General features: G+C 31.0%; 1 protein-coding gene, 1 long non-coding RNA gene and 1 pseudogene across 3 annotated transcripts; all 3 read left to right on the top strand.

Annotated features, from left to right (window-relative positions):
* Positions 1 to 6250: 6250 nt before the first annotated feature.
* Positions 6251 to 7921, top strand: LOC106315816. Of its 2 annotated transcripts, XR_001264658.1 has the most exons (5): positions 6252 to 6779; positions 6925 to 7209; positions 7284 to 7367; positions 7451 to 7486; positions 7578 to 7921. It is a non-coding gene; the product is annotated as an uncharacterized LOC106315816 (long non-coding RNA). The 2 variants fall into 2 exon arrangements; XR_001264657.1 differs by having other exon boundaries at positions 6251 to 6779; positions 6925 to 7367.
* A 6490-nt stretch (positions 7922 to 14411) lies between these two features.
* LOC106317096 (4-substituted benzoates-glutamate ligase GH3.12-like) lies at positions 14412 to 16694 on the top strand. The gene is made up of 4 exons (XM_013754953.1): positions 14412 to 14659; positions 14807 to 14908; positions 15086 to 15858; positions 15953 to 16694. The coding sequence occupies exons 1-4, from the start codon at positions 14412 to 14414 to the stop codon at positions 16513 to 16515; spliced, it is 1686 nt and encodes a 561-aa protein (XP_013610407.1). The 3' UTR covers positions 16516 to 16694.
* An 866-nt stretch (positions 16695 to 17560) lies between these two features.
* LOC106314927 lies at positions 17561 to 19125 on the top strand (annotated as a pseudogene).
* The last annotated feature ends 5674 nt before the right edge of the window (positions 19126 to 24799 follow it).

Below are 24799 nucleotides of genomic sequence, written 5' to 3'. Positions count from 1 at the left end.
CCTTGTTTCTGGAGCATTTTATCATAGCACACAAATAGTGTCAGCACCTTGACTCCAACAAGAAACCCGATCCATGGTAGATAACCTTGCCCTCATTGCAATCCCGACCATGAAGACAAATTTTGGCGTAGCCTGCGAAAACCAGATATTTCTTCCCCATGAACATTTTGTACACCATACACTCTAGTCAGCTGCCATGTCTAATGAGTAAAAAAATTATGTTTAAAACCCATGTTCCCTCTCCACAGATCATCATCCTTCGCTTCATCACACTGCTTTCTTTTGATGACATCCAACTCCTTCTCTATGTCATGGTTATTTTCAATATTAATCAAATTTTTGATATTGGAATTCGGTGCGAAAATGTGTAGTTTTCTTAATATGAACTGAATTATACCCATGTAGTAGTATCATTGCTACACCAGACTAAACAGAACGTAAAAAGTGTTGTAAACTTGTAATCATCTTATATATACTTGCAAAATGGTGGAAAACTTAAGAGATTCTATGATTAATTAATGTGTGTTTGTTTAAACCTCATCAGATCCCCAACACATTATTTACTGTTTTTTTACTTTGCATATGTGTCTTTTTTACAAACACTTTCACTAAACAAAAATGATATGACATACAAACAACTCTTACATGCTTATGTTTAAATGTGACATGAACATTTTCATTTAATGTTAATTTATTTTTTTGGTATTTTTACAATATGTTAAAGAATTCATACATTATCACTAAAGTAAATTTATTAAATATAATATTAAAATAAATAATAATATAAAATAAATACACTACAATATTTAAAAATTTACGAAAATATTATTTATTCTAATTTGATAATTATAAAAAAAAATATTACTAAAACTTTCTTCAATTTTTTGTGTATTTTTTTTTATTTATAACAAAATAAATTATTATTTTTTAAAATTTTGATTTAATATATTTTAGCCAAAAAGTAGATAAAAATCTATCGAAAATTATAATTTTAAATATTTTCATATTTGTTCTTATTATAAATCTAAAGAAAACATTTATTTATTTATTTATTTTATCTTAATTTTTATGTTTAATTAAATCAAAGTTGAATTAAAAATATTGATAACCAAATAATAAAATCTAAAACAGTAGCAAAACTTCTTTTTAAATATAATTTAATTCTAAATTTTTATTTCTACGCATGGCGCAAAAAAAATATTTAGTAGTACATTAAAAATATTATTATCCATTTTTTTCATAAAAGAAACTAAAGTGTTAATTGTTTGAAGAAAATAGTTAGTTTACCAAAACTGCAAAACATGGAGCTAGGTATTTCTAACCCAAACTAGATGGTAAACGTTGGGCCTGGATTTCGTATCCCTTCAAAATACAGTTTGGAACGCTAGAGAGCGAATCATGTAGAATGCACACAGCATTGGCCTCGGCCCGGATGTAGGGATCGATAACAAGAAGGGGATGTTCTCCAAGATCATTGGGATTGCGATGATGAGATCTATGAGAGAAGCAACGAGAACATGTATAAAAGGAGCGAGAGCAAGAGAGAAACATGGACATTCATATACGCACACACACTTTAACATCGAGCTCTCTTCACAGACATACCGGCTTCTCTTTGTTTATTCTTATTATTCTAGTTTTGTCATTCTCATTTACATTAGTGATCTTGCAACCTGATATCTATCTTATTAAAGTTGAAGTACAAATCTGTTTTGTTTGGATACATGGATATGAGGATAAATAATAATTGTTTGAAAACATGTATAGAGTTTATATTTCATATTTTTAATTAAAAAATCGGCATGTATTCAAAATTACAAATATCCAACGCTTTCTTATCACCGGAGCTAATTTATTAATCCGGTTTGAGCATGTTTCTGCATCAAGAAACACATCACCTTGAGCTTCATATGAAAGTGCATTATCAAATCATCCGATTTCTCCCTCAACCTTTATCCAAATAACATCACTTGATCACCTTCTAGCTAGCAACAACAAAGGACAGAGATTTATCAATTAGAAGATCATCAAAATTCTATATAATCCCGTTTGTCAGCAATGTGCTCCTCATCAAAATTCTATATAATCCATTCATCATTTGCTTTTAGAATTGCACAAACAAACATTGGCTGATCATAAATTTCATAACATTAATTAATTAACTATTGTCATATTATTGTAATTTTATATCTATATAGATTTCTTGATGTTTACCACCAAAAATATTTATATCAATTTTTTGTGTGATTAGGGTGGAAAATTTTATGCTTCTGTAAAAAGAAACCAGATGTATCGTGCACAAAGTAACCTCCCTATTGGAGAATGGAGATTCATTGAGAATTTTACAGTTACAGCTGCTGGAGATCAATATCAAACAACAACCTCCCGATACAAAATGACTATCATTGGTGACACAATTTATGCCAAAACCGATTATCATGATGACAATCCTTTCCTTACACTAGCGAGTTATGAAGATTTTGGTAATGGAAAACTGAAAATGTACCTCCTAATTGGTATGAATTGATAGTATACACATTTTAAATATACCATAGTGTGTTTTTGTTGTTGGTGATAATTTCATTTTTGTATACTCTCTGATATAGTTTACGTTTTTTAAATACCATTGGTGCAAGTTCATGACAAAGACACAAAGACACTTCAATTCGGATGTGTGACACTAAGTGAGTTTGTTCTGATTTTGCTAGAAGCGTGATAAAATTTTAAACAATAATCCTAATACAACTATATTTACTTTATGATACCGAGCAGGGGTCTTGATGTTACATGTTGCCTACGGAAAAATATGCTGAACAATTTGAACCTCACATTGAATCAGGAAATGATAAAATGTTAATATGTTTGATTCCTTTTCCTAAAAGCAGCATTTTCAGAGGTATTAAACCGTCAATAAAAATGATTTCGAAAACTAGTTTTATATCAGTATATAAAATGTTCCTTTCATGCCAATTAGGGTCTATACAAATCACCAATGCATTTGATGCTTCCGTCTCAACCCAACTATGCAGGAAGCTATTGACTTTAAGCAAAAGTAAGTAGAACTATATCCGCACTTATTTCCATTAACAATGCGAGGATCTTATTTCTAAATTATTTCTTGATGTTTATTTCAGTATGCTTCAAGATGACATGTGAAATGGACTTTTCAACGGTCCAATAATCGAATCATTATAGTAATTAAGATGTCAATCCATTTCTAAGGGTTTTGAATCAAAGAGAATTCAGGTTTTCAATTAAGCTAAATGCAATCAATAAGATGAGTGGTTTCAATCAATCTAACAGGTTTCTAAAGCAACTAAACATCAACTTTCAATCAATTGGAATAAGGAAGAATCATGGGCATAGGATTTTGATTTCAGATGACTAACATTAAATCTAAAATGACAAGGTTTCAATCAAATCAAACATCAAATTCCTTTGGTTTGTGTCAATCAAGCAATCATTAAGAATAGATCATTCAACTTTCCTAACTCCCCTAACATCAAATCCCTTTGGTAGGGTAAGCTAAGAGCTTGATGAGTTGTCTCAGACATTTCATCGAACACCTTCCGGGCAATGAAATGTCTAGAGTTCTAAACTAGAATGGCCAACTCAAGCTTAGCATTAAGATCACTCAATCAAGCAAGGAAACACATTAATCTACTCTAAACATTCTAGATCATCACTTAATCATCCTAAATCATCTTAACCTATGAATCCAAAGATGACTACTCACTCATAATCATGATAGACACTAGATCATTAGTTGTCCAAATCTAAACATGATTAATGGTCAAAGTAATCAAGCAAAGATAAGAATTTATGATCAAGATTAGATCTTTCACCCAAAAGTGGCTTTTGATTAGATAGAAAACAAGATAAGTCCTAAGATAAGGTCTAAAAAGTATTTATAGTGGCCTAAAAACAAGCTGGGTCGACCCAACAAGCATGGGTTGACCCAAGATAATTTGGGTAAAAAGTTGGTAAAAACAGAAGTGCAGATTTTTCTAAGTGTCGCAGCTGTTTTGACATGTCATTTGGCCGCTGCAGAAGGCCGCTGCACACTCCAGCGGCATGTTTCTTGTCGTTTGGCCGCTGCATCTTCCAGATATCGGGCAGGGAGTAGTGGATTTCTTCAGCGGCTTTCTTGGCCGCTGCATTTGGCCGCTGGGACAGTTGGAAACTCGTCTTATGAACCAAAATCACCTTTCTTGTCTCTAAACCATCTCCAAAGGTTCCAAACTCACCAAATAGCATCTCCATCACCTAATAGAGACAAATGTATATGCAATGCACCTAAATCTACTCTAAATGCATCTAAATGGACAAATTGAGAACTAAAATGATTGCTAAAACTATGTAAATACACAAGATATCAACATGCATCTTGCTATTTATGATAAAAAACGATAAGAAGGTGATAAAGAAGCAAGTAGAAGATTGGAATGAGATTAAAGTGAAGTCCATATCCGAGGTTTAATTTGGTGGCATTTGAGGTTATATTTTCAGAGTTTTGATCTTTATAATTGTGCTTCTGAGATAACAACCGATTTTGAGGATGTTTATGTGTATTATTATTTAGGATGGAGTTGCAAAATTATCTGTTCAATTGAATCAATAGACACAGATTGGGGCTGGTTCTATTTTGGATGTAATAGCAATAGGAGTGTTAGTCGAATTGGTATACATAATGTGCGAGTATTGATTATTACATTTTTATACTTTGATATTTGTTTTTTATGATTAGCGTTATATATTTTAGATGAGTCGTAATATAACTAATTGTATTCAAAAGACCTGAAAAAAATTGTGTAATATGGTTATTTTTGGTACAAATATCCGAATCCATTTGAGATACATTTGTTATTTAGATATTTTTATGTTCATATACATCAGAACCGAACTCATCCAGCCCATAAGAACCCAACTCAAAATCCACACATAAATTTATAATACTCAAGCGGGGCCTAATTTCAAAAAAAAACGATATCCGAAAAAAACAACCCGGAAAAAAAAACGATACATAGCTGTGAGTTCAAAAAAGCATACGAAATGGGATAATATCTAGTTTTAAATATATATATATATATATATATATATTTATAGTTGTAGATATAAAAGTTAACGTATGTTAACTTTGTTATTTTTAATAAAATATTATATAGTTTAAGAATTTTAACTCATTTTAACTGTGGATGTTATATTATTTATTAGTTTAAGTGAAAGAATTAAAAAAATAGGTTAACATACCAATAAACTTTATATAATAATTAGATTCTTATATAAATATATATATATATATATAATAATTAAATTTTATAAAAAGTGTCATAGTTTTTTCGTTTTATAACTAAATCTTAATTAGTATTAATTTCTAATAATATTATATTACTAATTACAAAAATCATTAATGAGTTAATTTTATTTAAAAAATTAAATTTGTTGGTAAGATTTTTGTTATATTTTTAACTTAAAACTATTTTAACAATAATTAATAAAAATATTTAACATAGGTCTAATAATGTTTTTAAATATTTTATTAAATAATTCATTAATTAATTTCGTAATTTGTTGTATGTATTATTGTAAATTAATATAAATTTATTATATAGGAAAAATAGAAAATACTAAGCTTTTTTCAAATTTAATAATCTATAATATTAGAAGAGAGACATTCTAAAAAATCTACTTATGCAAGGTTGTTGGACTTATTCATTAGTTATTTTTATTTTGGTTAAATTTTATGTTTACCACTTTCATGGTACCACTTTTCATCATCTTCATTTTGAAATTATTTTTTAATTTTTAAAAAAAAAATTTAAGTATTTATTTATATATTTATTAGAATCTTAAATTTCACCTTTCAAAAACCATACCCTACCCATCAACTTTAAACTTTAAGTCTAGATTAGGGTTATAAGTGTCTTTTACCGTTCATTAAAAGTGAGGGTAAAAGTGATTAGTGTAAGCATGAAAAATGGTATTGTGAATGTGATATTTGTGGCAATTTCTCTTTTATTGTTTTGGTCTAACCATTAATTACTCTAACTATATACAATTAATTACTACCATTATAACAAGAAACGTGTGTTCCTTTTTCTTCTATGATATAAACTCATATTCATTAAAATATTAAATATATTAAACAGTTGACATTTTATAAACATTCGAAAATAACTAATATATCGAGAGATACTACATTAATATTATTTCAGTATAAAATGATGAATCATGATTTGGACATTCTATTCTGGGGAATTGCCAAAAATAGCAGAAGTTTGAAGATACAGCTTTTCATTTCTATCTTAGCCAACTTTACCATTCAAATTTTAATTGGGAAAGTACCTCTTTACCTTTAACTAATTAAATCTAAAACTACTTTTTTTTCCTACGATTTCTTCAGATCTCAGATCCAAAAAATTGAATATATCCAATGATCAAAGCCGACGAGATTGGCCAATTCTGAAGAGTACTCCGGCGAGATTCGACGACGATAGCGAGTTCTCCGGCAAGATTTAACGACGTTGACGAATTCTCTGGCTAGTTCTCCGGCGAGATTTGACGAGGACTACAACCTCAAATAGTTTTCCGAATCTATCACCATCGTTGATCAATCCGTTCATGAGCTATGCAGTTTAGTATCAGACTCCGTTCTGGACCTCTCCCGCGGTTTGCTCGAGCTCCAATCTGCACTCGAAGGGTTTTTGATTCTTATCGGTTACGAACAGAAACATGGGGATTGGAAGTTCAATTCGACCGAGAATCATCCGTTTGTGAGGGTATGTGATACACATAGTCGTTCCTGATCATAGCGATTCAAATTGATTAAGAAAAAATATATGCATTGATTATTTAGTAATGGCCGGCACTTTTGATATTTTTAACAAGATTTTGATGCTTCTCCTCGTTGTTGCTGCTTTGCAGATTCTTTCATGCAGAGTGGAGACATAGGCAGAGCTTCTTCACCAAGTATCACTCTTTGTGATGCGTACTCAGCGATTGGGGATAGTAGGAGTATGTGAATTTTCTGGAACCGTTCGTGAATTTTGTAATATTACGTATCCCATTTGCAGATTCATCCCCGTCTTTGTTTGTGAGGGAGTTAGTGTCATCAATGGCTTTCCTTGTTGCTCATGCCGTCATGAAGCACTGCCTGCATTCAGATTGCTTATGCGGTGTCTTAAGTAAATCCCAGGGAAGAACTCAGAAGTAAGTACTTATGATTGACAGTTACTATGATGAATGCTTATAGGACCAAGTACTAAGTTTCTGAGACTATTCAGGACAATAGAAATTTCAGCTGCATTGTCAAGACACTAGTGGATGCTTTCATTGTGGTTGCGAGAGACTTGGTTGGAACTAGATTGGTATGTTGTGCTAATTGTGTCATGACTTCATTTTGATCTTTGTGCTCTTTTCTGACATGTATTCATTTATTTAATGCTAGCAGGAAGTAATAGAAATGCATGTGTTTGGTGTTCAACTGGTAGATACCGTGCTTTTGCTTTTTCACCAAAAGTAAACATGATCCTGCTAAACATTTCTTTGTCTAACTATGGAGTTTGAATATTTTGCAGGGCTAGCTGTGTGGTGTTGAACAAATGCAAGAATATAGTTGAAGTTGTTTCTATGTTGGTCACTATCCTTCAGTACCAAGCTTATCTATAAGAAACCGTACTCTAAGAAACTACATTACTGATGATGCTTATCACTGGAAAGAGAATTTGTAGTTTGCTTGGTCCGTCCACGAACTGGGTGTGTCCGGTTTAGTCCTAGTTTAACAATGTGCCTTATGTAGCTGTCAAACTCAAGGTTTAGACCTATTCATAGTGCCGGTTATGCACTGGAACATGTGGCCTTGGAATATTTAGTAGTTATTGTATTCATATGCTTCTTTATGAAAGAGTTTTTTGGTGCCTAATCTAATATATTTTTAGGTTATGAACCAATCATTTTGATTATTAGAGATATAATAACGAGCATCCATTTACCTGAAAGTAGAACTAGAAATGTGTGATTTCAAGTACAGAATAGCTGGGAATTGCACATATGCGAGGGATGTGGGTAATTTAAATTCAAAAGAAACCATAAAATTATTTATAAAGGTTTATAAATCATTTCTCAAGATTCATAAATCAATTTGTAAGGGTTTATAACTTATTTTATAAAGATTTATAAATTAGCTATAAAAATTTATAAAGGCTTATAAATTATTTATAAGAGTTTTAAATCATTTAAAATATTTTAATACTCAGCTATAAATGTTTATACATCATTTTGTAATGATTTATAAATAAATTATAAATATTTAAAATGAGTCTTATAAATAATTTATAAGCCTTTGAAAAAATTTAAATGATCTAGTAAGTCTTATAAATCATTTACAAGTGCTCATTGATATTTTTATAAGCGTTTACAAATAATATTATAAGAGTTGATAAATGTTTATAATTAATTTATAAGAGTTATAAATTAGTTATGAGAGTTTATAAATTATTTTATAAGGGTTTATAAATATTTAAAAATCATTTATAAGAGCTTAGAATTCTGTTATAATAATTTATAAATAATTTTATCAAAGTTTATAAATTAGTTATAAATATTAAGAAAGGCTTATAAATCATAAACGAGTATAAAGGTTTATGAATGTTTATTAGGGTTTGTGAACCGGTTTATAAGGGCTTATGAACTAATTTATAAAAGTTATATGTACTTATTTATAAGCGTTTATTAATTGATTTATAATGATTTTAAATCTATTTGTAAGTGTCCATAAACTGATTTATAAATGTTATAAATGTTTGTCGTGTGCTCATATTGGCTTGCACTAATGCCAAAGAAACTAGAAAGTGCTTATGTGTTATCTTTTTAGAACAAAATAATGATAACGGAGTTATAGGTAATTTATATTATGGTCGTACAGAGGATTGTGTTTAAATGCATAGAAACATGCATTGAGATTTTCACATAACTTTTCTCACATGGGATGATACAAAAGTATATGTTTTGCAAAACTTTTTTGTGTGCATAGTCTTTTTGAGCAATTTTAGAAACATTGACTTATGAGCCATTATAAATCAATTTATAAATATATTTTTATAAATAATTTATAAACCCTTATAAATAAGTTAAAAATTATTTATAAATTATTTATAAATCTTCATAAATGATTAAAAAATATTTATAAATTATTTATAATCTTTATATAGCCTTATAGAAAACTAAGTTCAAGTTTGTTATACATATCCTTATAGACTGATTTCACAAACTCTTATAAATGAATTATACTTTAAAAGATATTTAGAAAGCCTTATAAATTGTTTTTATAACCAATTATAAATAGATTTATGAACCTCATTAATGGTTTTATAAATCCTTATATATGATCTATAAATTGTTTTATAAAATCTTATAATTGTCTTAATAAAATATTTATAAACCGTTATCTATAATCTATAAATTTTCTTATAAAAACTAATAAGTTTCTTTATAAACTCTTATAAATGATTTATAATATTTTATAAAAGATTTATAAACCCTTATATATGGTTTATAAACCATTATAAATTATTTATAAATGATTTTTAAATATTTACAAATGATTTGTAGATTTTTACAAACATATATATTATTTACTATCATTTAAAAGTGATTTATAGACCTTTTAAACGTCTATAAATGATTAACAATATTTTATAAAGTCCTGAAAGATAATAATACTTCAGTCTTTTCTTACAGTAACAGAAGCAAAATGTTTTGTTTTAGTTAAAGCTCTGAACTCACTTACCTTTGTGATTGTTCAAACTCTTTGAGCTCAAAGAGAGTAGACAAAGTGTAATCTTAAATGTAATCAGGTTTCTTCCCACGTCAATAATAATATGCAATCTTAAGAATAGTCGACATATCTACCCCATCTTCCTAACATATGTAGATCAATCATGCTGTAGATTTGTAAAATAAATACAATATTTGATTCAAACATGCAGAAGATGTGAGCACCTTACCAAGAAGATTAGTAAAATAAATAAAATATTTGATTCAAACATGCAGAAGATGTGAGCACCTTACCAAGAAGATTAGTAAAATAAATAAAATATTTGATTCAAACATGCAGAAGATGTGAGCACCTTACCAAGAAGAGGAACTGTCCATTATTCACAAACTCAGGGACTTTACATTTTGGCAATGCACAATGGAGTCTTTCAGTGTCTTCTTTGTTAATCAATGAGCTATAAGAATATCGTAAAACTTATGATTTTATCTATCCACTCATGATTTAAAAACAATTATACATGATTTATAAATAGTTATAATGTTTCTGCCAATCTCTATCTCTCTTTTTTGTTGCATCTGAATTGTGTGTATTAACTGTAAACGAACATCAGTGTACTTGAAAATAGAAATATTTGATTTCATGTAAACAATAGTTGAGAACTGCACATATGCAAATAATTTGGTAATTTAAAATTAAAAGAAACCATAAAATAATGTATAAAGGCTTATAAATCATTTATTATGATTCATAAACCAATTTATTTTATAAAGATTTATAAATAAGCTACAAAACAAGGAAGAACAGCAAAGCATTACCAGAGATCACCACAAGGAGGATCCAGAAGCTTCAAGGTAGAGGGAACATAACCAAAAGCCACACTAAGGAGAACGTAACTGAAGACCGTGAAGAGACACCATCCAAACTCCACATCACTTAAGAAACATGATCTCCTAAAAGAGCTATGACCACTAATGCATAACAGCAGAAAACAAGAGCACTTTGATGCAGAAACGAATGAACAGAGCAAGAGAAACGAGCACTAGTCACCATCATTGACCATCTGAAAAATGACGCACCAGAGTCGATGGGAGAATTACCACCCCACATCAGAGCCGGCTTAACTTGTAACCTTGCACCAAAAAACAATTTCGAGACTAGAGAAGTCTTCCAAGCAACCGATAGAAACTCAGCCACACGCTCTCTCCACAAAGATCTTCCAATGCATCAACAACCTCAACCAAGCTTAACTAAACTAAACAACTTCACCAGACTCTAAACATCCTAGTTAAGGCTGCAAACATGAGAAACACGAACTAAACGAGACCCATGACCTACACCGGTGATGTAACTCTACCAACAAGCCCACAACCACCGAGTATGAAGCCAACAACACCTCAATTCGCCGGTTCTCCAACCCAATGAGAGCAAACGAGGATTGATCTGAACCTTTAACCACACAAAACTACTCTCTCAAACTAGATCTGCATCCCAAACCATCGAAAACGTCACGAAGACAGAGTGAAGATCCGCAAGACAGAGTGATTCTCGTAATCTCTTGTCGCCGGCTATGTGAGAGAGAGTGATGATGGATATCGACGGAGACTACGACGGATCTCGACGGAGACGAAGGTGGATCTCGACGAAGACGAAGGTGGATCTCGATGGAGACGACGATGGATCTCGATGAAGACGACGATGGATCTCGATGAAGACAACGACGGCAAGGCTGGATGAAGACAACGATGGCGAGGCTGGATAAAGACGTCGACGACGAGGCTAGATGAAGACGACGATGAAACTTGTTGAAGATAAGGTAAGGTTAGTTTAGTCCTTTACACATCAATGAATGTGGTATTTATGAAAATGTCTTTGATTAATGGTAAAGTTGAATAGTGGTATCAAAGAAAGTGTAAAGGTAAAATTTACCCTTCTATTCTTACCCTCATATAAAATGTTCAACCGGAAATTTACGAGAAATTTGATATTCTACTATTGTCATTTTAAACCCAAACATCAGTTACTTTTATTATTTAAACATTATGCTATATCACTTTTATATTTCATCTGATAGTAACTCTGTAATTCTTATAGTATAAATAATGAAACTGTAACTAAAATCATATAAAATATATATATTATTTCTGTAAATATTTAAATATCAGTTTAAATATATAAAATATAGTTATAATAGTATATTACCCATATATGAAATAAAAAGTTACAAGTTTCATTTTCTATAATAAAATAAATATATGAAATAAAATACTTATAGCAGACATAATAAAATTGAAATATGATTTTTTTTTCTTATAGTATATCATGAGCGAGAAAGTTCATGTGTAACATTTATTATTTAAATTTATGTATAGCCATAATTTCAATCCATTACAAATGAACCAAAATTACTCGTGGAAAAATGTTTACACAATCAACACCAATATTAGCTAATATTTTCAAGAACTAAGACAACAACTAAGGGTATGATTGGTTTCCCCGCTACCACCCGCAAACGCAACTTTTGCGGTTGGTAGTGATTGTTAGTGTTTTGCATCAATCACTCAAACCGTTGTAAACCACTTCAAACTGCTCCAAACCTCATAAATTCAAAAGCTGATTTCAGCTAGCGTTTGCGGTTACGGGCGGTATATCTATTATAAAAATATAAATACAATATATAAAACAATATAAATACAAAAATAAAAATATTCAATAAAAATTTTAAATTGGAATTATAAAAATACTAAAATATATCTATTATATTTTAATTAATATTATAAATTTTTAAAATAAACATATTTTCTATGATTTTTAAAATTTTAACTTTCTAAATATAATTTTTATATTTATTATAATATTATGATTTTTGATATTTTTATAATTATATAAAATATAAATATTATTAATTTATTATTTAACCGCTGCTGCATTTTGTAGTTAACCAGTCATAAGTATCCCGTAAACGCATCAATTTCTAACTACATAACCAGTCGTACAAATCTCTTAAAACCGCTAGAAACCGCAACCACGAGCATCCGCAAACTCCTGCAACCTCACCCGCTGCGTTTGAACCAGTCATGCCCTAAATCTTCTGAATCTTTATGGTTCATGTGTGGGTTGGTTTCTTTCGAATCTGAGTAGATTAGGTTTATAATTCAAATACATGTGATTTTTGGATAGCGGGTCAGGATGGGTTAGATCCGTTAAGATATTTAGGATTCTGAAAAATCTTGAAAAACTCAAAAATCCAAACAAATAACCGAAAATATTAAAGAAAAAAAATTCTAACTTTTATTCAAAATCTAAAGTTTATCTAAAATACGAAACTATAATTTAAATCCAAACCTAAAACTTAAAAAGTATCCATAATACTGAAACCATATATGAAATAACCAAATATACCTAATATACACAAAACATTTCCGGTACCTATATCGGATCTCAGATTAGAACCGGATACGAACTGAGACCCACAGGTTCAAAAATAAGCTATATGTACTTTGTGATGGACCCGACCCAAACAGAACATGTATTTTAGTGCCAGTTTTGGTTTGGTTTATTAGATCCGAATAAAATGTCCATGCCTAAAAAAGGTTACCTAAAAATATACATACAAAAACTCAAATAAACTAATTCATAAATTATATAATTTTAAACAAATTCCCTTATCCTATATAATAAAAATTTGTAACATGATAATGTATACAATATCCTAAATACTAATTTATATCAAACTTAGTTTATAATCCAAAAAAATTCTCGCGCTTGGAAGCGCGGATCAAAATCTAGTTAGTTATATTATAGCAAAATGGCTTATATAAATTAAATATGACAAAATTATATTAAATTGATAAATTAACCTATTTTATTTTTTAAATGCTTTCATATAAATAAATTAACATTCACCTTTAAAATGGCCTATTTTATGTTATATACAACAATTAAAGTTAACATATGTTGAACTTTTATATCTTCAGCTATATATCTTCAAAATAACATATATTTCGGAAAAGAAATTTATTTGATTATTTCAGATTATAAATTATTGTACCAAAATCGAAAGCATAATAACATTAAAAAGGTAAAATGTATAAAATAAATCAATATATGTTAATACTGTAATAATAAACATAAATAGTAAGATTAAAGAGTTACACGTACAACACTAAAATGTGAAACCTTTATATGAAAGGTGAAATTAACATATGTTAAATTTTTATATCTATAATTATATATCTTCAAAATATTAGAGTTATATATTTATAAAATAAATAATATCAACACGGACGTGTAAATTAAACTCTAATTGTAAATTTATGTATATGTTGTAGAAAGAATGGCAGCAAATCTTTTTGATACATGAATTTCTATTTCTCACTCGTATCCCAAGATCTCCTACAGTTCTCTATTAATAAACTATAATATAGTGACAACTCAACGCTAACAACTATGATCTGCAAGATTCGAGGACATTTCAAATTAATTCAAAGTTAGGTATGACTTAAATTATATTATTAATCCATTAAATAGCAAATAAAAAAACGTTTCCAACGCTTTTAAAATTTCTTTATTTATAACTCTTTAATTTGAGGTGATGCGGATATCAAAAATTATACGTCAACGTCTATCATACGGTCTGATGGATCTAAAGAAGTTAACATCAAATGTGAAGCAAATACAAGATGATGTATTAAAGGAGATACTTACGCTTAGTGCTAACACAGAGTATCTCCGAGGCTACCTCCATGGAAGCTGTGATAAAGAGTTATTCAAGAAGAACGTACCGGTAGTAAGCTACGATGATGTTAAGCCTTATATCGAACGAGTTGTGAATGGAGAACCTTCAGATGTCATTTCTGGAAAACCCATTACTCGATTTCTCTTGAGGTATGTGCCGAGGTCAAGAAAATACCAAATATGCCCGAGCAAAATTTATATCTTTATACCGGAGCTAAGTATATATAAAATATGCCCTTGCTGGTTATATATGCAAACTCAAATGTGATATGCTTGTGACATTGTTGATATGTGTAGCTCAGGAACTACTGCAGGGAAACAAAAGATCTTCCCAGTTAATAACAAGTTCTTTGAGGACATGTCATTTATCATTGCTCTACGCTTATTCGTTATATCAAAGTATATTTTTATCCTAATTAAATATGCTATACTTTTAAGCTTTTACCCAAATGTATTACAAATAAACTTTCTTCCTTCAGTCAAAAAAAATATAAAATAAACTTTTTTCCACCACAAATATTTAGTGTATTTATAACTTTGAACACAAGGATTCATCCCTTTTTTCCTGGTATGTAGGCATTTCGAAGGTGGCCAAAAAGGAAAGGCGTTAACGTTGTTTTTCACCAGGCCGCAGTCTACAACGCCATGTGGTTTGCCTATTTCTACTTCGTTTACGGGTTACTTATTGAGTGACAGTTTCAAGAACCGGCCCTCAAATTGTTTTACAAGCCCAGACGAAGTGACGTTGTGCCCAGATAACAAGCAGACTATGTACTGCCATCTTCTTTGTGGTCTTCGTCTGAGAGACGAAGTTGTGAATGTGACTGCTACCTTTGCTTCATCTTTGGTTGGAGCAATCACTTTTCTTGAAAGCTACTGGAAAGAAATGTGTAGCAATATCCGGAATGGTCATGTTAGCGAGTGGATCACCGACCTTAGTTGCAGAGACGCTGTTACTAACATCCTAGGAGGAGGTAACTCCGAATTAGCAGATCGGATTGAAAAAGAATGCAACACAAAATCTTGGGAAGGTATATTCACACGTCTTTGGCCTAAAGTAAAATTCATTCAAAGCACTGTTACAGGACAAAATTCTCAATGCATTCCAATGTTAGAGTTTTACTCCAACAATGTGCCTTTGATCTCCACGGTCTATGCATCTTCTGAAACAATGTTTGGGATAAATATGAATCCCTTCTGCAAACCACAAGATGTATCCTATACTTTTATTCCCACCTTATCCTACTTTGAATTCATACTTGCTGACGAAGGAAACAAAGGTGAAATAGTTGATCTTGTGAATGTCAAGATTGGGTCCTACTATGAGCCCTTGATCACAAATTATTACGGTGAGTTATATCTGTATGGGTATTCATATGTAGTAGTAAATATTTATCTCTAAAAATAAACTAATTTTTTTATGTTGATATATATATATATTAGGGTTGCACAGATATAGAATGGGAGATATTCTACAAGTGTCTGGATTTTACAATGATGCACCTCAATTTAGGTTCGTTCGCAGGAAAAATGTGGCTCTAAGCGTCAGCTTGGAAGTGACAACTGAAGAAGACATTTTAAAGGCATTGAATAATGCAACACTTGTTCTTAAGAGTTCAGATTTAGTATTGATGGGATTCACATGCTATGCTGATATCTCCACTCTTCCAGGTCACTACATTTTTTACTGGGAACTCAAATCCAAAACCATCAGTGACATTGTTAAACTTGATAACAAAGTATTGGTGGAATGTTGTTGTGTAATGGAGGAATCTTTATGTGCTCTTTATCGAGAGCTGAGGAGTAAAGATGGGTCTATTGGAGCTCTAGAGATTAGGGTTGTGCAACAGGAAACGTTTAATTCGCTGATGGAGCTTGCCATCTCTCAAGGTGCTTCCCCATCTCAGTACAAGACTCCTATTTGCATCAATTCTTCTGAAGCCTCAGCTGTTCTTGAAAGCAATGTCCTAGCTTGCTTTTTCAGTGATAAATCCCCAACTCTCTGATCAGATATGTCTATGTGGATTATGTTAACCCACGAAAACAATTAGATCATATAGTTGAGGATAATGAAGGGACAAAGTTGTTCGATGAGGTGAGTTTTTGTGTTTATTAAGTGTGTGGTTTGTGTAGTGTCTTCCTTTTCAATCACTAGGGTACCTGTGCTTTCCGCCAGTTTGTTTGATGTCCGTATTCTACGTATTTGGTTTGGCTGCCATTCGTATTTTTACATATTTCGTCTGTTTCAAATTTATATTCTATGTACTTGTTTTTGAGAGTATTTAAGATTCAAGACTTCGCATTTTTTTTTTGTTTGTTTACTGTGTCTGTGGAAAGTAATATTAACTCTAAAACCCCGCTCTTAAACAAAACAAAAAAAAACACACTAAAACCCCGCTCAAACGGAGGATACATGTAATATATAAATTTATTCTTGAAACCAATGTGAGCAGAATTATTTGAACGACACCAAGATAACAAAATATAGTTTTGAAATGTTCAAAGTTCAAATCTTATATAATAAAGGATACTTTGGTCTCTCCTCGTTAAGCCACATCAGCATAGAGGGAATGGCAAATTCCAACACGTGTCATCATATTTTTTACTCTCATTTCGATGCTCCTTTTGGGCCTTGCAGACTGAATGTTGTGTATTATGATTATGGAGTTTTATTCATAGCATATTGTGGCCCGATATATTTTGGCCCACTCCTTACCTTTTTTGTAATCTTCTCAAGTTAATGAATCCGCCGTTATACAGCTTCACCGTCTGCGCTTCCCATTGCCCTTTCGTGACGCCGTAACTTTTTGCAATTATATCAATAACTCAAGCAATCCCACTACTTATTCTTCAATGCAGCTTTCATTCCAGTTCCAGCTATTTTCATACATTATATATACACATCTTCTGTGAACCCAAACAAAATCGTACATTTTCTGAATTCATAATCGTGTTCTTCCCATAGTAAATGAGAAGGAGAGCTCTTGGCGGCCACTGATCAGATGGATCATCTAACCATTCTGAAATTCGTGTGACTATACGCCGTTGGGGATGGAGGAGGAAGTTCTACAGCTCTACGTTGGTTACTTAAAGAAGATGATTGCGATGAGAGGGAGGATGGAATACAAGAATGTAGTTGAACTCATGGAGCAAGGACTCACAGTGGTTAACTTCGTTGTCTGCTTAACCAATTTGTTTAAGTCATCGCATGGTTATTGAAGAGAATGACGAGATCTTAAAAAGTTTTTGCAGAGAAGACAGTATTGTTTATGCGTTATGTGAATTTCAAGAAGAATGTGATTATTCTGATATCAACAATAATCTTAATTTGATTGATGGGAAGGTCTGTGGTTTATGTTGCCCGAGGCACTGATCATTGATCTGTATACTCATTTTATGGATAGGGATGACTTCGGGGAATTTGCAAAATTTGCTTTCAGTGAATATGGTCATAGAGTGAAGCATTGGATTACCGTAAACGAGCCTTATGAGTCTAGCCTTGGTGGATACGACACTGCAGAGAAAGCACCAGGAAGATGTTCTAAATACGTCAATGAGAAATGCGTTGGAGGTGATTCTGGACATGAAGTCTACACCTTAAGTCACAACTTGTTGTTGGCTCATACTGAAGCTGTGGAAGAGTTTAGGAAATGTGCAAAGGTGATATATCCTTAAGAACCAATATATATTAAAGTTTCTATTGATCTAACGTGTGGATTCATATCAAAACAGTGCAAAGATGGGAACATTGGTATAGTCCGGAGTCCAATGTGGTTTGAGCCTTCCGAGAAGAAGTCCAGCTCAGAGGAGATAGTGAAGAGAGCTTTGGATTTCACTTTAGGCTGGTGAGTGTCTTTAAGAAAAAATTTAGCGTTTTTGAGTTTGGATTCTGATAGTTTCTTGCAGGCATTTGGAATCAGTAACACAGGGAGACTACCCTCTGACCATGAAAGATAGCGTTGGTGCTAGATTACGATCGTTTACACTGAGCAGAAGATGAAACTGAAGGGCTCTTATGATTTTTTTGGTATCAGTTACTTCTGCGTTTGTTGCTCATGTGGACAATGTTGATCAAGAGAAACCGAGCTGTGAATTCTCGCTTCAAATTACATTGTATGCTCTGCTTTTTCTAACCATTACGTTTGTTTTTGATGGTTAGTGTTCTTTTTTCTAATCTTCCCTTTTGTTTTACCTGTAGCACAAAATCCAGATGGGTACAAGATTGGTTCTCAGGTATAATTTCTCTTTGTTTTATCTGATGATGTTTCAGCCGGCTACTTCCAAATATCCAGTTTGAGCTGATGGATTAAGAAAAGTTTTGAAATACATCAAAGAGAACTATAAGGACCCGTAGATCATGGTCACTGGGAACGGTAAGCCATTAGCTATCTTCTCTCTATTTTGAACTTGGAATCTGTTACCTTAGATTGATCTGAGTGGTGCAACTCATTGCATTTGCAGGGTACAAGGAGACACTTGGTGAGAAAGATGTACTTCAGGATGCGCTCAGCGACAGTAACATGAAGTATTACCATATGAGACATCTCAGGACACTTGGTGGGGCATTTCGCGACACGTGTCGACATTTTGTGATAATGGTGTTTCTCACGCGTTGATATCCCTACGGTTCACGCTCGGTTTGTTCTGTTGCGGTGAAATGCTGTGTGTTAGAATTGGGCTTCACTTCTTTTTTAAAATAATTGAGCATGTTTACTATTTGTGGCCCATTTGAATTAGGGATCTTCATCGTTCTTCTTACTCCGGCTGATTCTTCGCCGAACCCACACACCGACGAAACACCACTCCCTTCTCGAGCCATAACGTCTTCCGGATTCTTTAATCCGTCATTAAATTGGGCTTCACTATCTCACTCTTGAAGGTCAGGCTTATAGTCAAAACAGACCTACTAATGGACATTCCTTCCTTGGCAAGGTATCTCTCCCAGGGACCTCTTTTGTTCCTTATTCTGATGCTGGTATTCTTCACTTCCCCATGGAGAAACGTGGGGTACAAAACTCGGTTCCTTTTGTTTTCATTCTATGATTACAAAAATTGAAATCAAATCTGTTTATAATTTTCATATTTATTAGTTTTATTTAGTTCAGAACAGTTATACTAGATTGTTGTTTTGTTTGATTTAGAACCAGTTAACTAAATATAATAAAATTTTTATTTTGTTTGATTTTGATCGTTTTTACTCTAAGGTGTCAACCATGTGCATTATCTTTATCTATACGTTTAGAATTTAAGGATCTGTGTTATTTATACTGACTTCTATGTATTATGATATTAACAATGTTTAGAACAACACCGGCTCTATCCGCTAAAAAGCGAAAAACAAAACGCAACATAACATCTGATGTCTGCCTAATAAAAATAAAATAAAAGGCTTTATTGGGTTCTCATTTACAATATAACTTTTGTCATTATTGTCCTCAATAAGATATTTTCTTTTTAATATTTTTCTATCCCTTTCACACCATTTAGATATTTTAATTTCTCAAAATTACAAATTTCTATATTTATTAAACCATTCCGTTTCCAAATCAGAAACTCAAATTTACATACCACAAATATAAAATCACCAATGCCATAAAATCTATCTTGGTATATTCAGCATGTACCAATCTTTTTAAGCTCTCAAACAATGACATCGTATCCTTATGATAACGGATCGATGCTACCGAATTCTAGATTTCTGTTGATCTTCACTTTGTATCTCTATGCTTTGTTTACTATCTCTTATAAAGTGCTCAAACAAAACAACAATTAATCAATAATATATTATACTTATTAACCATTTTCTTTCTGTTCCATGCAATATCCTCTGAACCCACGTCCTTATAAAACAATAACTTTGAACCCAAGCTCCAACAGATCTAAGAATTACTTTCACCCCAATCTCCAGCAAACTACAATATTCATCTTTTCCATGAACAACTTCAAAAGAGACAAATATATTACTATCACTAACCAATACCAAATGACTCAACCAAATTCTTAACAACTTATTAGATAACAAAATCTACGAATCCGGCACGTAGCGCCGGAATACCCCTAGTATAAATATATTTTGTACATCTACAAAGCCAAAGGCATGAAGTTCTCGCGTATAAATAATTGGGTAGAGATATATATATATATATATATATATATAAGCCGAGAAGGCACTGAGGCAGACAATGTTCTCTGAGTCGTCTAGATCGGTTTTGAATAAGTTTAAAACATTGGTTTGCATATGAACATATCCATTGAACAAAAAGGAGACAGAAAACTCTAAAATCATGTAAACAATAAACAATTTAGAAAACGATGGAAAATACAATGACATAGTTAGACAAGGACATAATAACTAAAAAATATACGCGGACCACGTAAGTTATATAGACTGAAACATGGAGGATAAGTTCTTTGATAGTGACATTTCGGAGGAGTCCGGTGATCGGAAAATTAGAACCCAATGAAGAAATCCTTTATAGATTTTTGTATGAACTAAGGAGCTGTAGGTATAGTTGTAAAAGAGTGTCTATTAGGTGTTCCACCACTCGAATTCAATTCTTGTTAGAAAAAATTCTTGTTAGAAAAGTCTATTTTACATTGTTTGGTTCCTAACAAAAAGCTAAAAACTAATTTTTTACCCAAAAAACAGATTTTTATGTGAACAAAGACATGTACGAGAAGATCTTTGGTGTAATATCTATCCCATAATAAACACTATTTGTGAAGTGATTTGCATATATGTCATAACCACATTCAATCTTAACAAGAAAAATGACATGTTTTGGAAAAATGTGACATGACACTAATATGATTATGACATGTACAATTTTTTTTATAAGATTTATATTTTTGGTAAGGTTCTTTAAATATGGTAATGACTATTAACTCTTATATTATTATTAATGTAAATTTTCTATATACTTATTTATTTTTTGGCAATATTATTAAAATATATTAATAACTAATATATCAATATTAAATAATATATATCATGTTAATAAAATAAGCTAAATATAACTACAAATATAATTTTACATCTATTAATATATTATACTTGTATAAATATATAAATTTTATCAAATTAATTGTAAATGTGCATCAAAGATACAAAACTAAAGCAACACTAATAAAATATTTTTTTTGATAGTTAAATGATTATATTATTAAAAACATTTTTCTGTTTATCAGGTTAGTTAACAAATTTATTTTCCTTTTTAACATATTTTAACTAAAACAAAAAAAAACCCAAAATTTATTAGAATTTATATATTCAAATATATATATGTGTGTGTGTGTGTATGTATTTAAAACTAGATGATGATAGATATATTTAGATAAATAATCATTAAATATAATATGTTAAAATTATCTTTATAAAAGTTAATTTTAACTTTATTAAATTTAAATAAAAAAAATTGAAATAGCTAAACCAAATTAAAAGAAATAAAATTACAAAATATGTTTATGATTTTTTCTCAAACTGTTGAAGTTCAAATATGATAATAATAATTTCCAAATGTAAACTAAATTTTAATTTAAAATAAAAATAGTATATTTAAAATTATTATTTATGCGATATGCGCATGAAAACTCTTCTCGCTCCTAAGCAAAATTAAAATGTTTTAGATTTCCTTTAATCTTCACCGGAAAATAGTAAGAGGTGTTTCTTTGTTATAACTTTCGTTTGCTATTTATAATGTGACAGATCAGGAACCGACTTTGTGGCGAATATAACTTGAAGTTGTGGATGGTTCTCCTCAATAAGATCGATGACGACACAGCTCTTTGCGATTTATGGTTTTAAGGACAAAGCTAGGTCCCCGCTTTTTCAGGGATATATGGTGGAGTCTTGGAGTTGAGTGGTGCAGATGATGAATTTCAAAATCCACTTTAGAAATTCATTTTAGTGTTTAAATTACGTGTATAAGAAAAGTGTATAAAAGATCATATATTGATGATTTCTTATAAAGAAGTGTATTTGATTTACAATACAAGTAGAAACCTGGTATGAATACACAGGGTATCTAAGAAGAAAAGTGTATGTATATATTTAAGTATTGAAAGTATTGTATTGCTCTAGAAAATTGTAAGAGGTGTTTCTTTGTTATAACTTTGGTTTGCTATTTATAATGTGACAGATCAGGAACCGACTTTGTGGCGAATATAATTTGAAGTTGTGGATGGTTCTCCTCAATAAGATCGATGACGACACAGCTATTTGCAATTTATGGTTTTAAGGACAAAGCTAGCTAGGTCCCCGCTTTTTCAGGGATATATGGTGGAGTCTTGGAGTTGAGTGGTGCCGATGATGAATCTCAAAATCCACTTTAGAAATTCATTTTAGTGTTTAAATTACGTGTATAAGAAAAGTGTATAAAAGATCATATATTGATGATTTCGTATAAAGAAGTGTATTTGATTTACAATACAAGTAGAAACCTGGTATGAATACACAGGGTATCTAAGAAGAAAAGTGTATGTATATATTTAAGTATTGAAAGTATCTCGTTGTCATGGTCTTTCTTTTATATATCTTCAAGAGTGGATTGTAACCGTGATGTGATTTCTCGCGAGCATCATGAATTTTCATGGTCGTCTTTAATTCTTTGACCTTTTTTACGTTATAGTTTGAATATGTGAGCTCGGTATGGGCCGTCTCTTAACCTCGGTATGGGCTTTAGACTTTCATAGGCCCATTGTATTGTTGCGGGTCTGTAGGATATTGGACCAAATTCTTGAACCGGATATAGTGGGGTGTAATCCGCCTCCAACAATAGTCCTCCAAGTCTGGCGTGTCTCAAGTCATTAGACAGCTCGGGTGTTAATTTCGACTTGGGTGTTGTAGTTGAGATCGGTACTTTATGCATTTCGAGATCCGGTTCGAGATTCCGATTTTGTGAATTAATTGCAAGATTTGATTGATGTAAATTAAAGAAGTTGATTTTTTCCTCTTTACAAAACGAATCGTTTTGTTGCATGACAATCATTTTCTTTTGAGGATCTCAATTTTCAGAATATAAACTCCGTGTATCCCTTCTTTGTTTTTCTCACTTGAATTTGTAACAGGACACATAAAGGTTTATTTTTCCTTTTCCTCTCTGTCGACGATTCTGTTCTTGTTAATTAGGTTTCCTATATGATTTTTTGTTCAATCTTACTTCTTCTTTTGTCTTAACTGCTGTTTTTAGAGTTTATCATTTGAATTTGTTTATGTTATATTTATTTTATTTTAACAAGTTACAAATTTGTAAAACAATTTCTAAAAATATTTCATTAGAATATGTTTACTATAAGTGTAAATGTAGATATCAAATAAATATCTAAAGCTTTTATTTATGATCGAAATGCTAACTTTGTTTTGAAAAGATATTTATAGTAAATTATTTTCACATAAATTTTAAATACAAAATTAATGTTAAATTAAGTGGCATTTCCCGTAAATTACACAAAAGGTTAAGATTTTAATTAATGTTCATGTTTTAACAAGAAATATATCACTAACAATTTAAAACAATAAATTAAATACTACATGCAAACTCTAAAATTATTGTATTTAAACATGTCATTTAAGAAATTAGTAATATGGTAAATGTTAAAATTATTTGACATAAAACAACATTCATGTGTATAAGTTGGGAACTGCCTAAAATATCACATTTCTAATAGAGAAAAAGACAAAATAGCACTAAATCAAGTTTTTGTTCTCAAACTAGCACTCAAGGTCAAAAATCACAAAAATAACACTTAATGTTTTATCAAAAGTCACAAACTTAGGGTTCAGAGTTAAAGGGTGGAGTTTAGGATTTAGGGTTTAGGGTTTAGGGTTTAGGGTTTAGAGTTTAGAGTTTAGGGTTTAGTGTTTAGGGTTTAGAGTTTAAGGTTTAGGGTTTAGAGTTGAGAAATGAGGTTTTGGGGATAATATTTCAAATTTTGAAAAATAAAAAAATTAAAATTTTCAAAGGATAAACTTAGAAATGTGCTATTTTGGTCATTTTAATTTTGGAGTGCTATTTTTGTGATATAAACTTAGAAATGTGCTATTTTGGAGATTTGCCCTTTCTAATATTACTTTTTTATGTTTAACTTAACCAATTTTACCATCACTTTTAAGGAGGTAAAAACCACACTTATAGCCCCAAGGTTAATTAATTTAGACTTAAGGTTTAGAGTTGAATGGTGAGATAGAATTTTGGAATGTGGAGTTTAAGATTCTAATAAATATATAAATAAATACTTAATTTTTTTAATTTATAAAACTAGTTTTAAGAGAAATTTTGAATTTCAAAAAGA

This window comes from Brassica oleracea, chromosome C9 (assembly GCF_000695525.1).
Source record: "Brassica oleracea var. oleracea cultivar TO1000 chromosome C9, BOL, whole genome shotgun sequence".
Lineage (NCBI taxonomy): Eukaryota > Viridiplantae > Streptophyta > Magnoliopsida > Brassicales > Brassicaceae > Brassica > Brassica oleracea.
Note: the sequence above shows the minus strand (reverse complement) of the source record. Positions and strands in the feature narration are given on the sequence as shown.

Coding starts and splice junctions, on each gene's coding strand:
- LOC106317096 (XM_013754953.1), top strand. CDS start 14,412: ATGGATCTAAAGAAGTTAACATCAAATGTGAAGCAAATACAAGATGAT. Junction 14,660..14,806: donor ATTACTCGATTTCTCTTGAG/GTATGTGCCGAG, acceptor TGATATGTGTAG/CTCAGGAACTACTGCAGGGA. Junction 15,859..15,952: donor CTTGATCACAAATTATTACG/GTGAGTTATATC, acceptor TATATATATTAG/GGTTGCACAGATATAGAATG.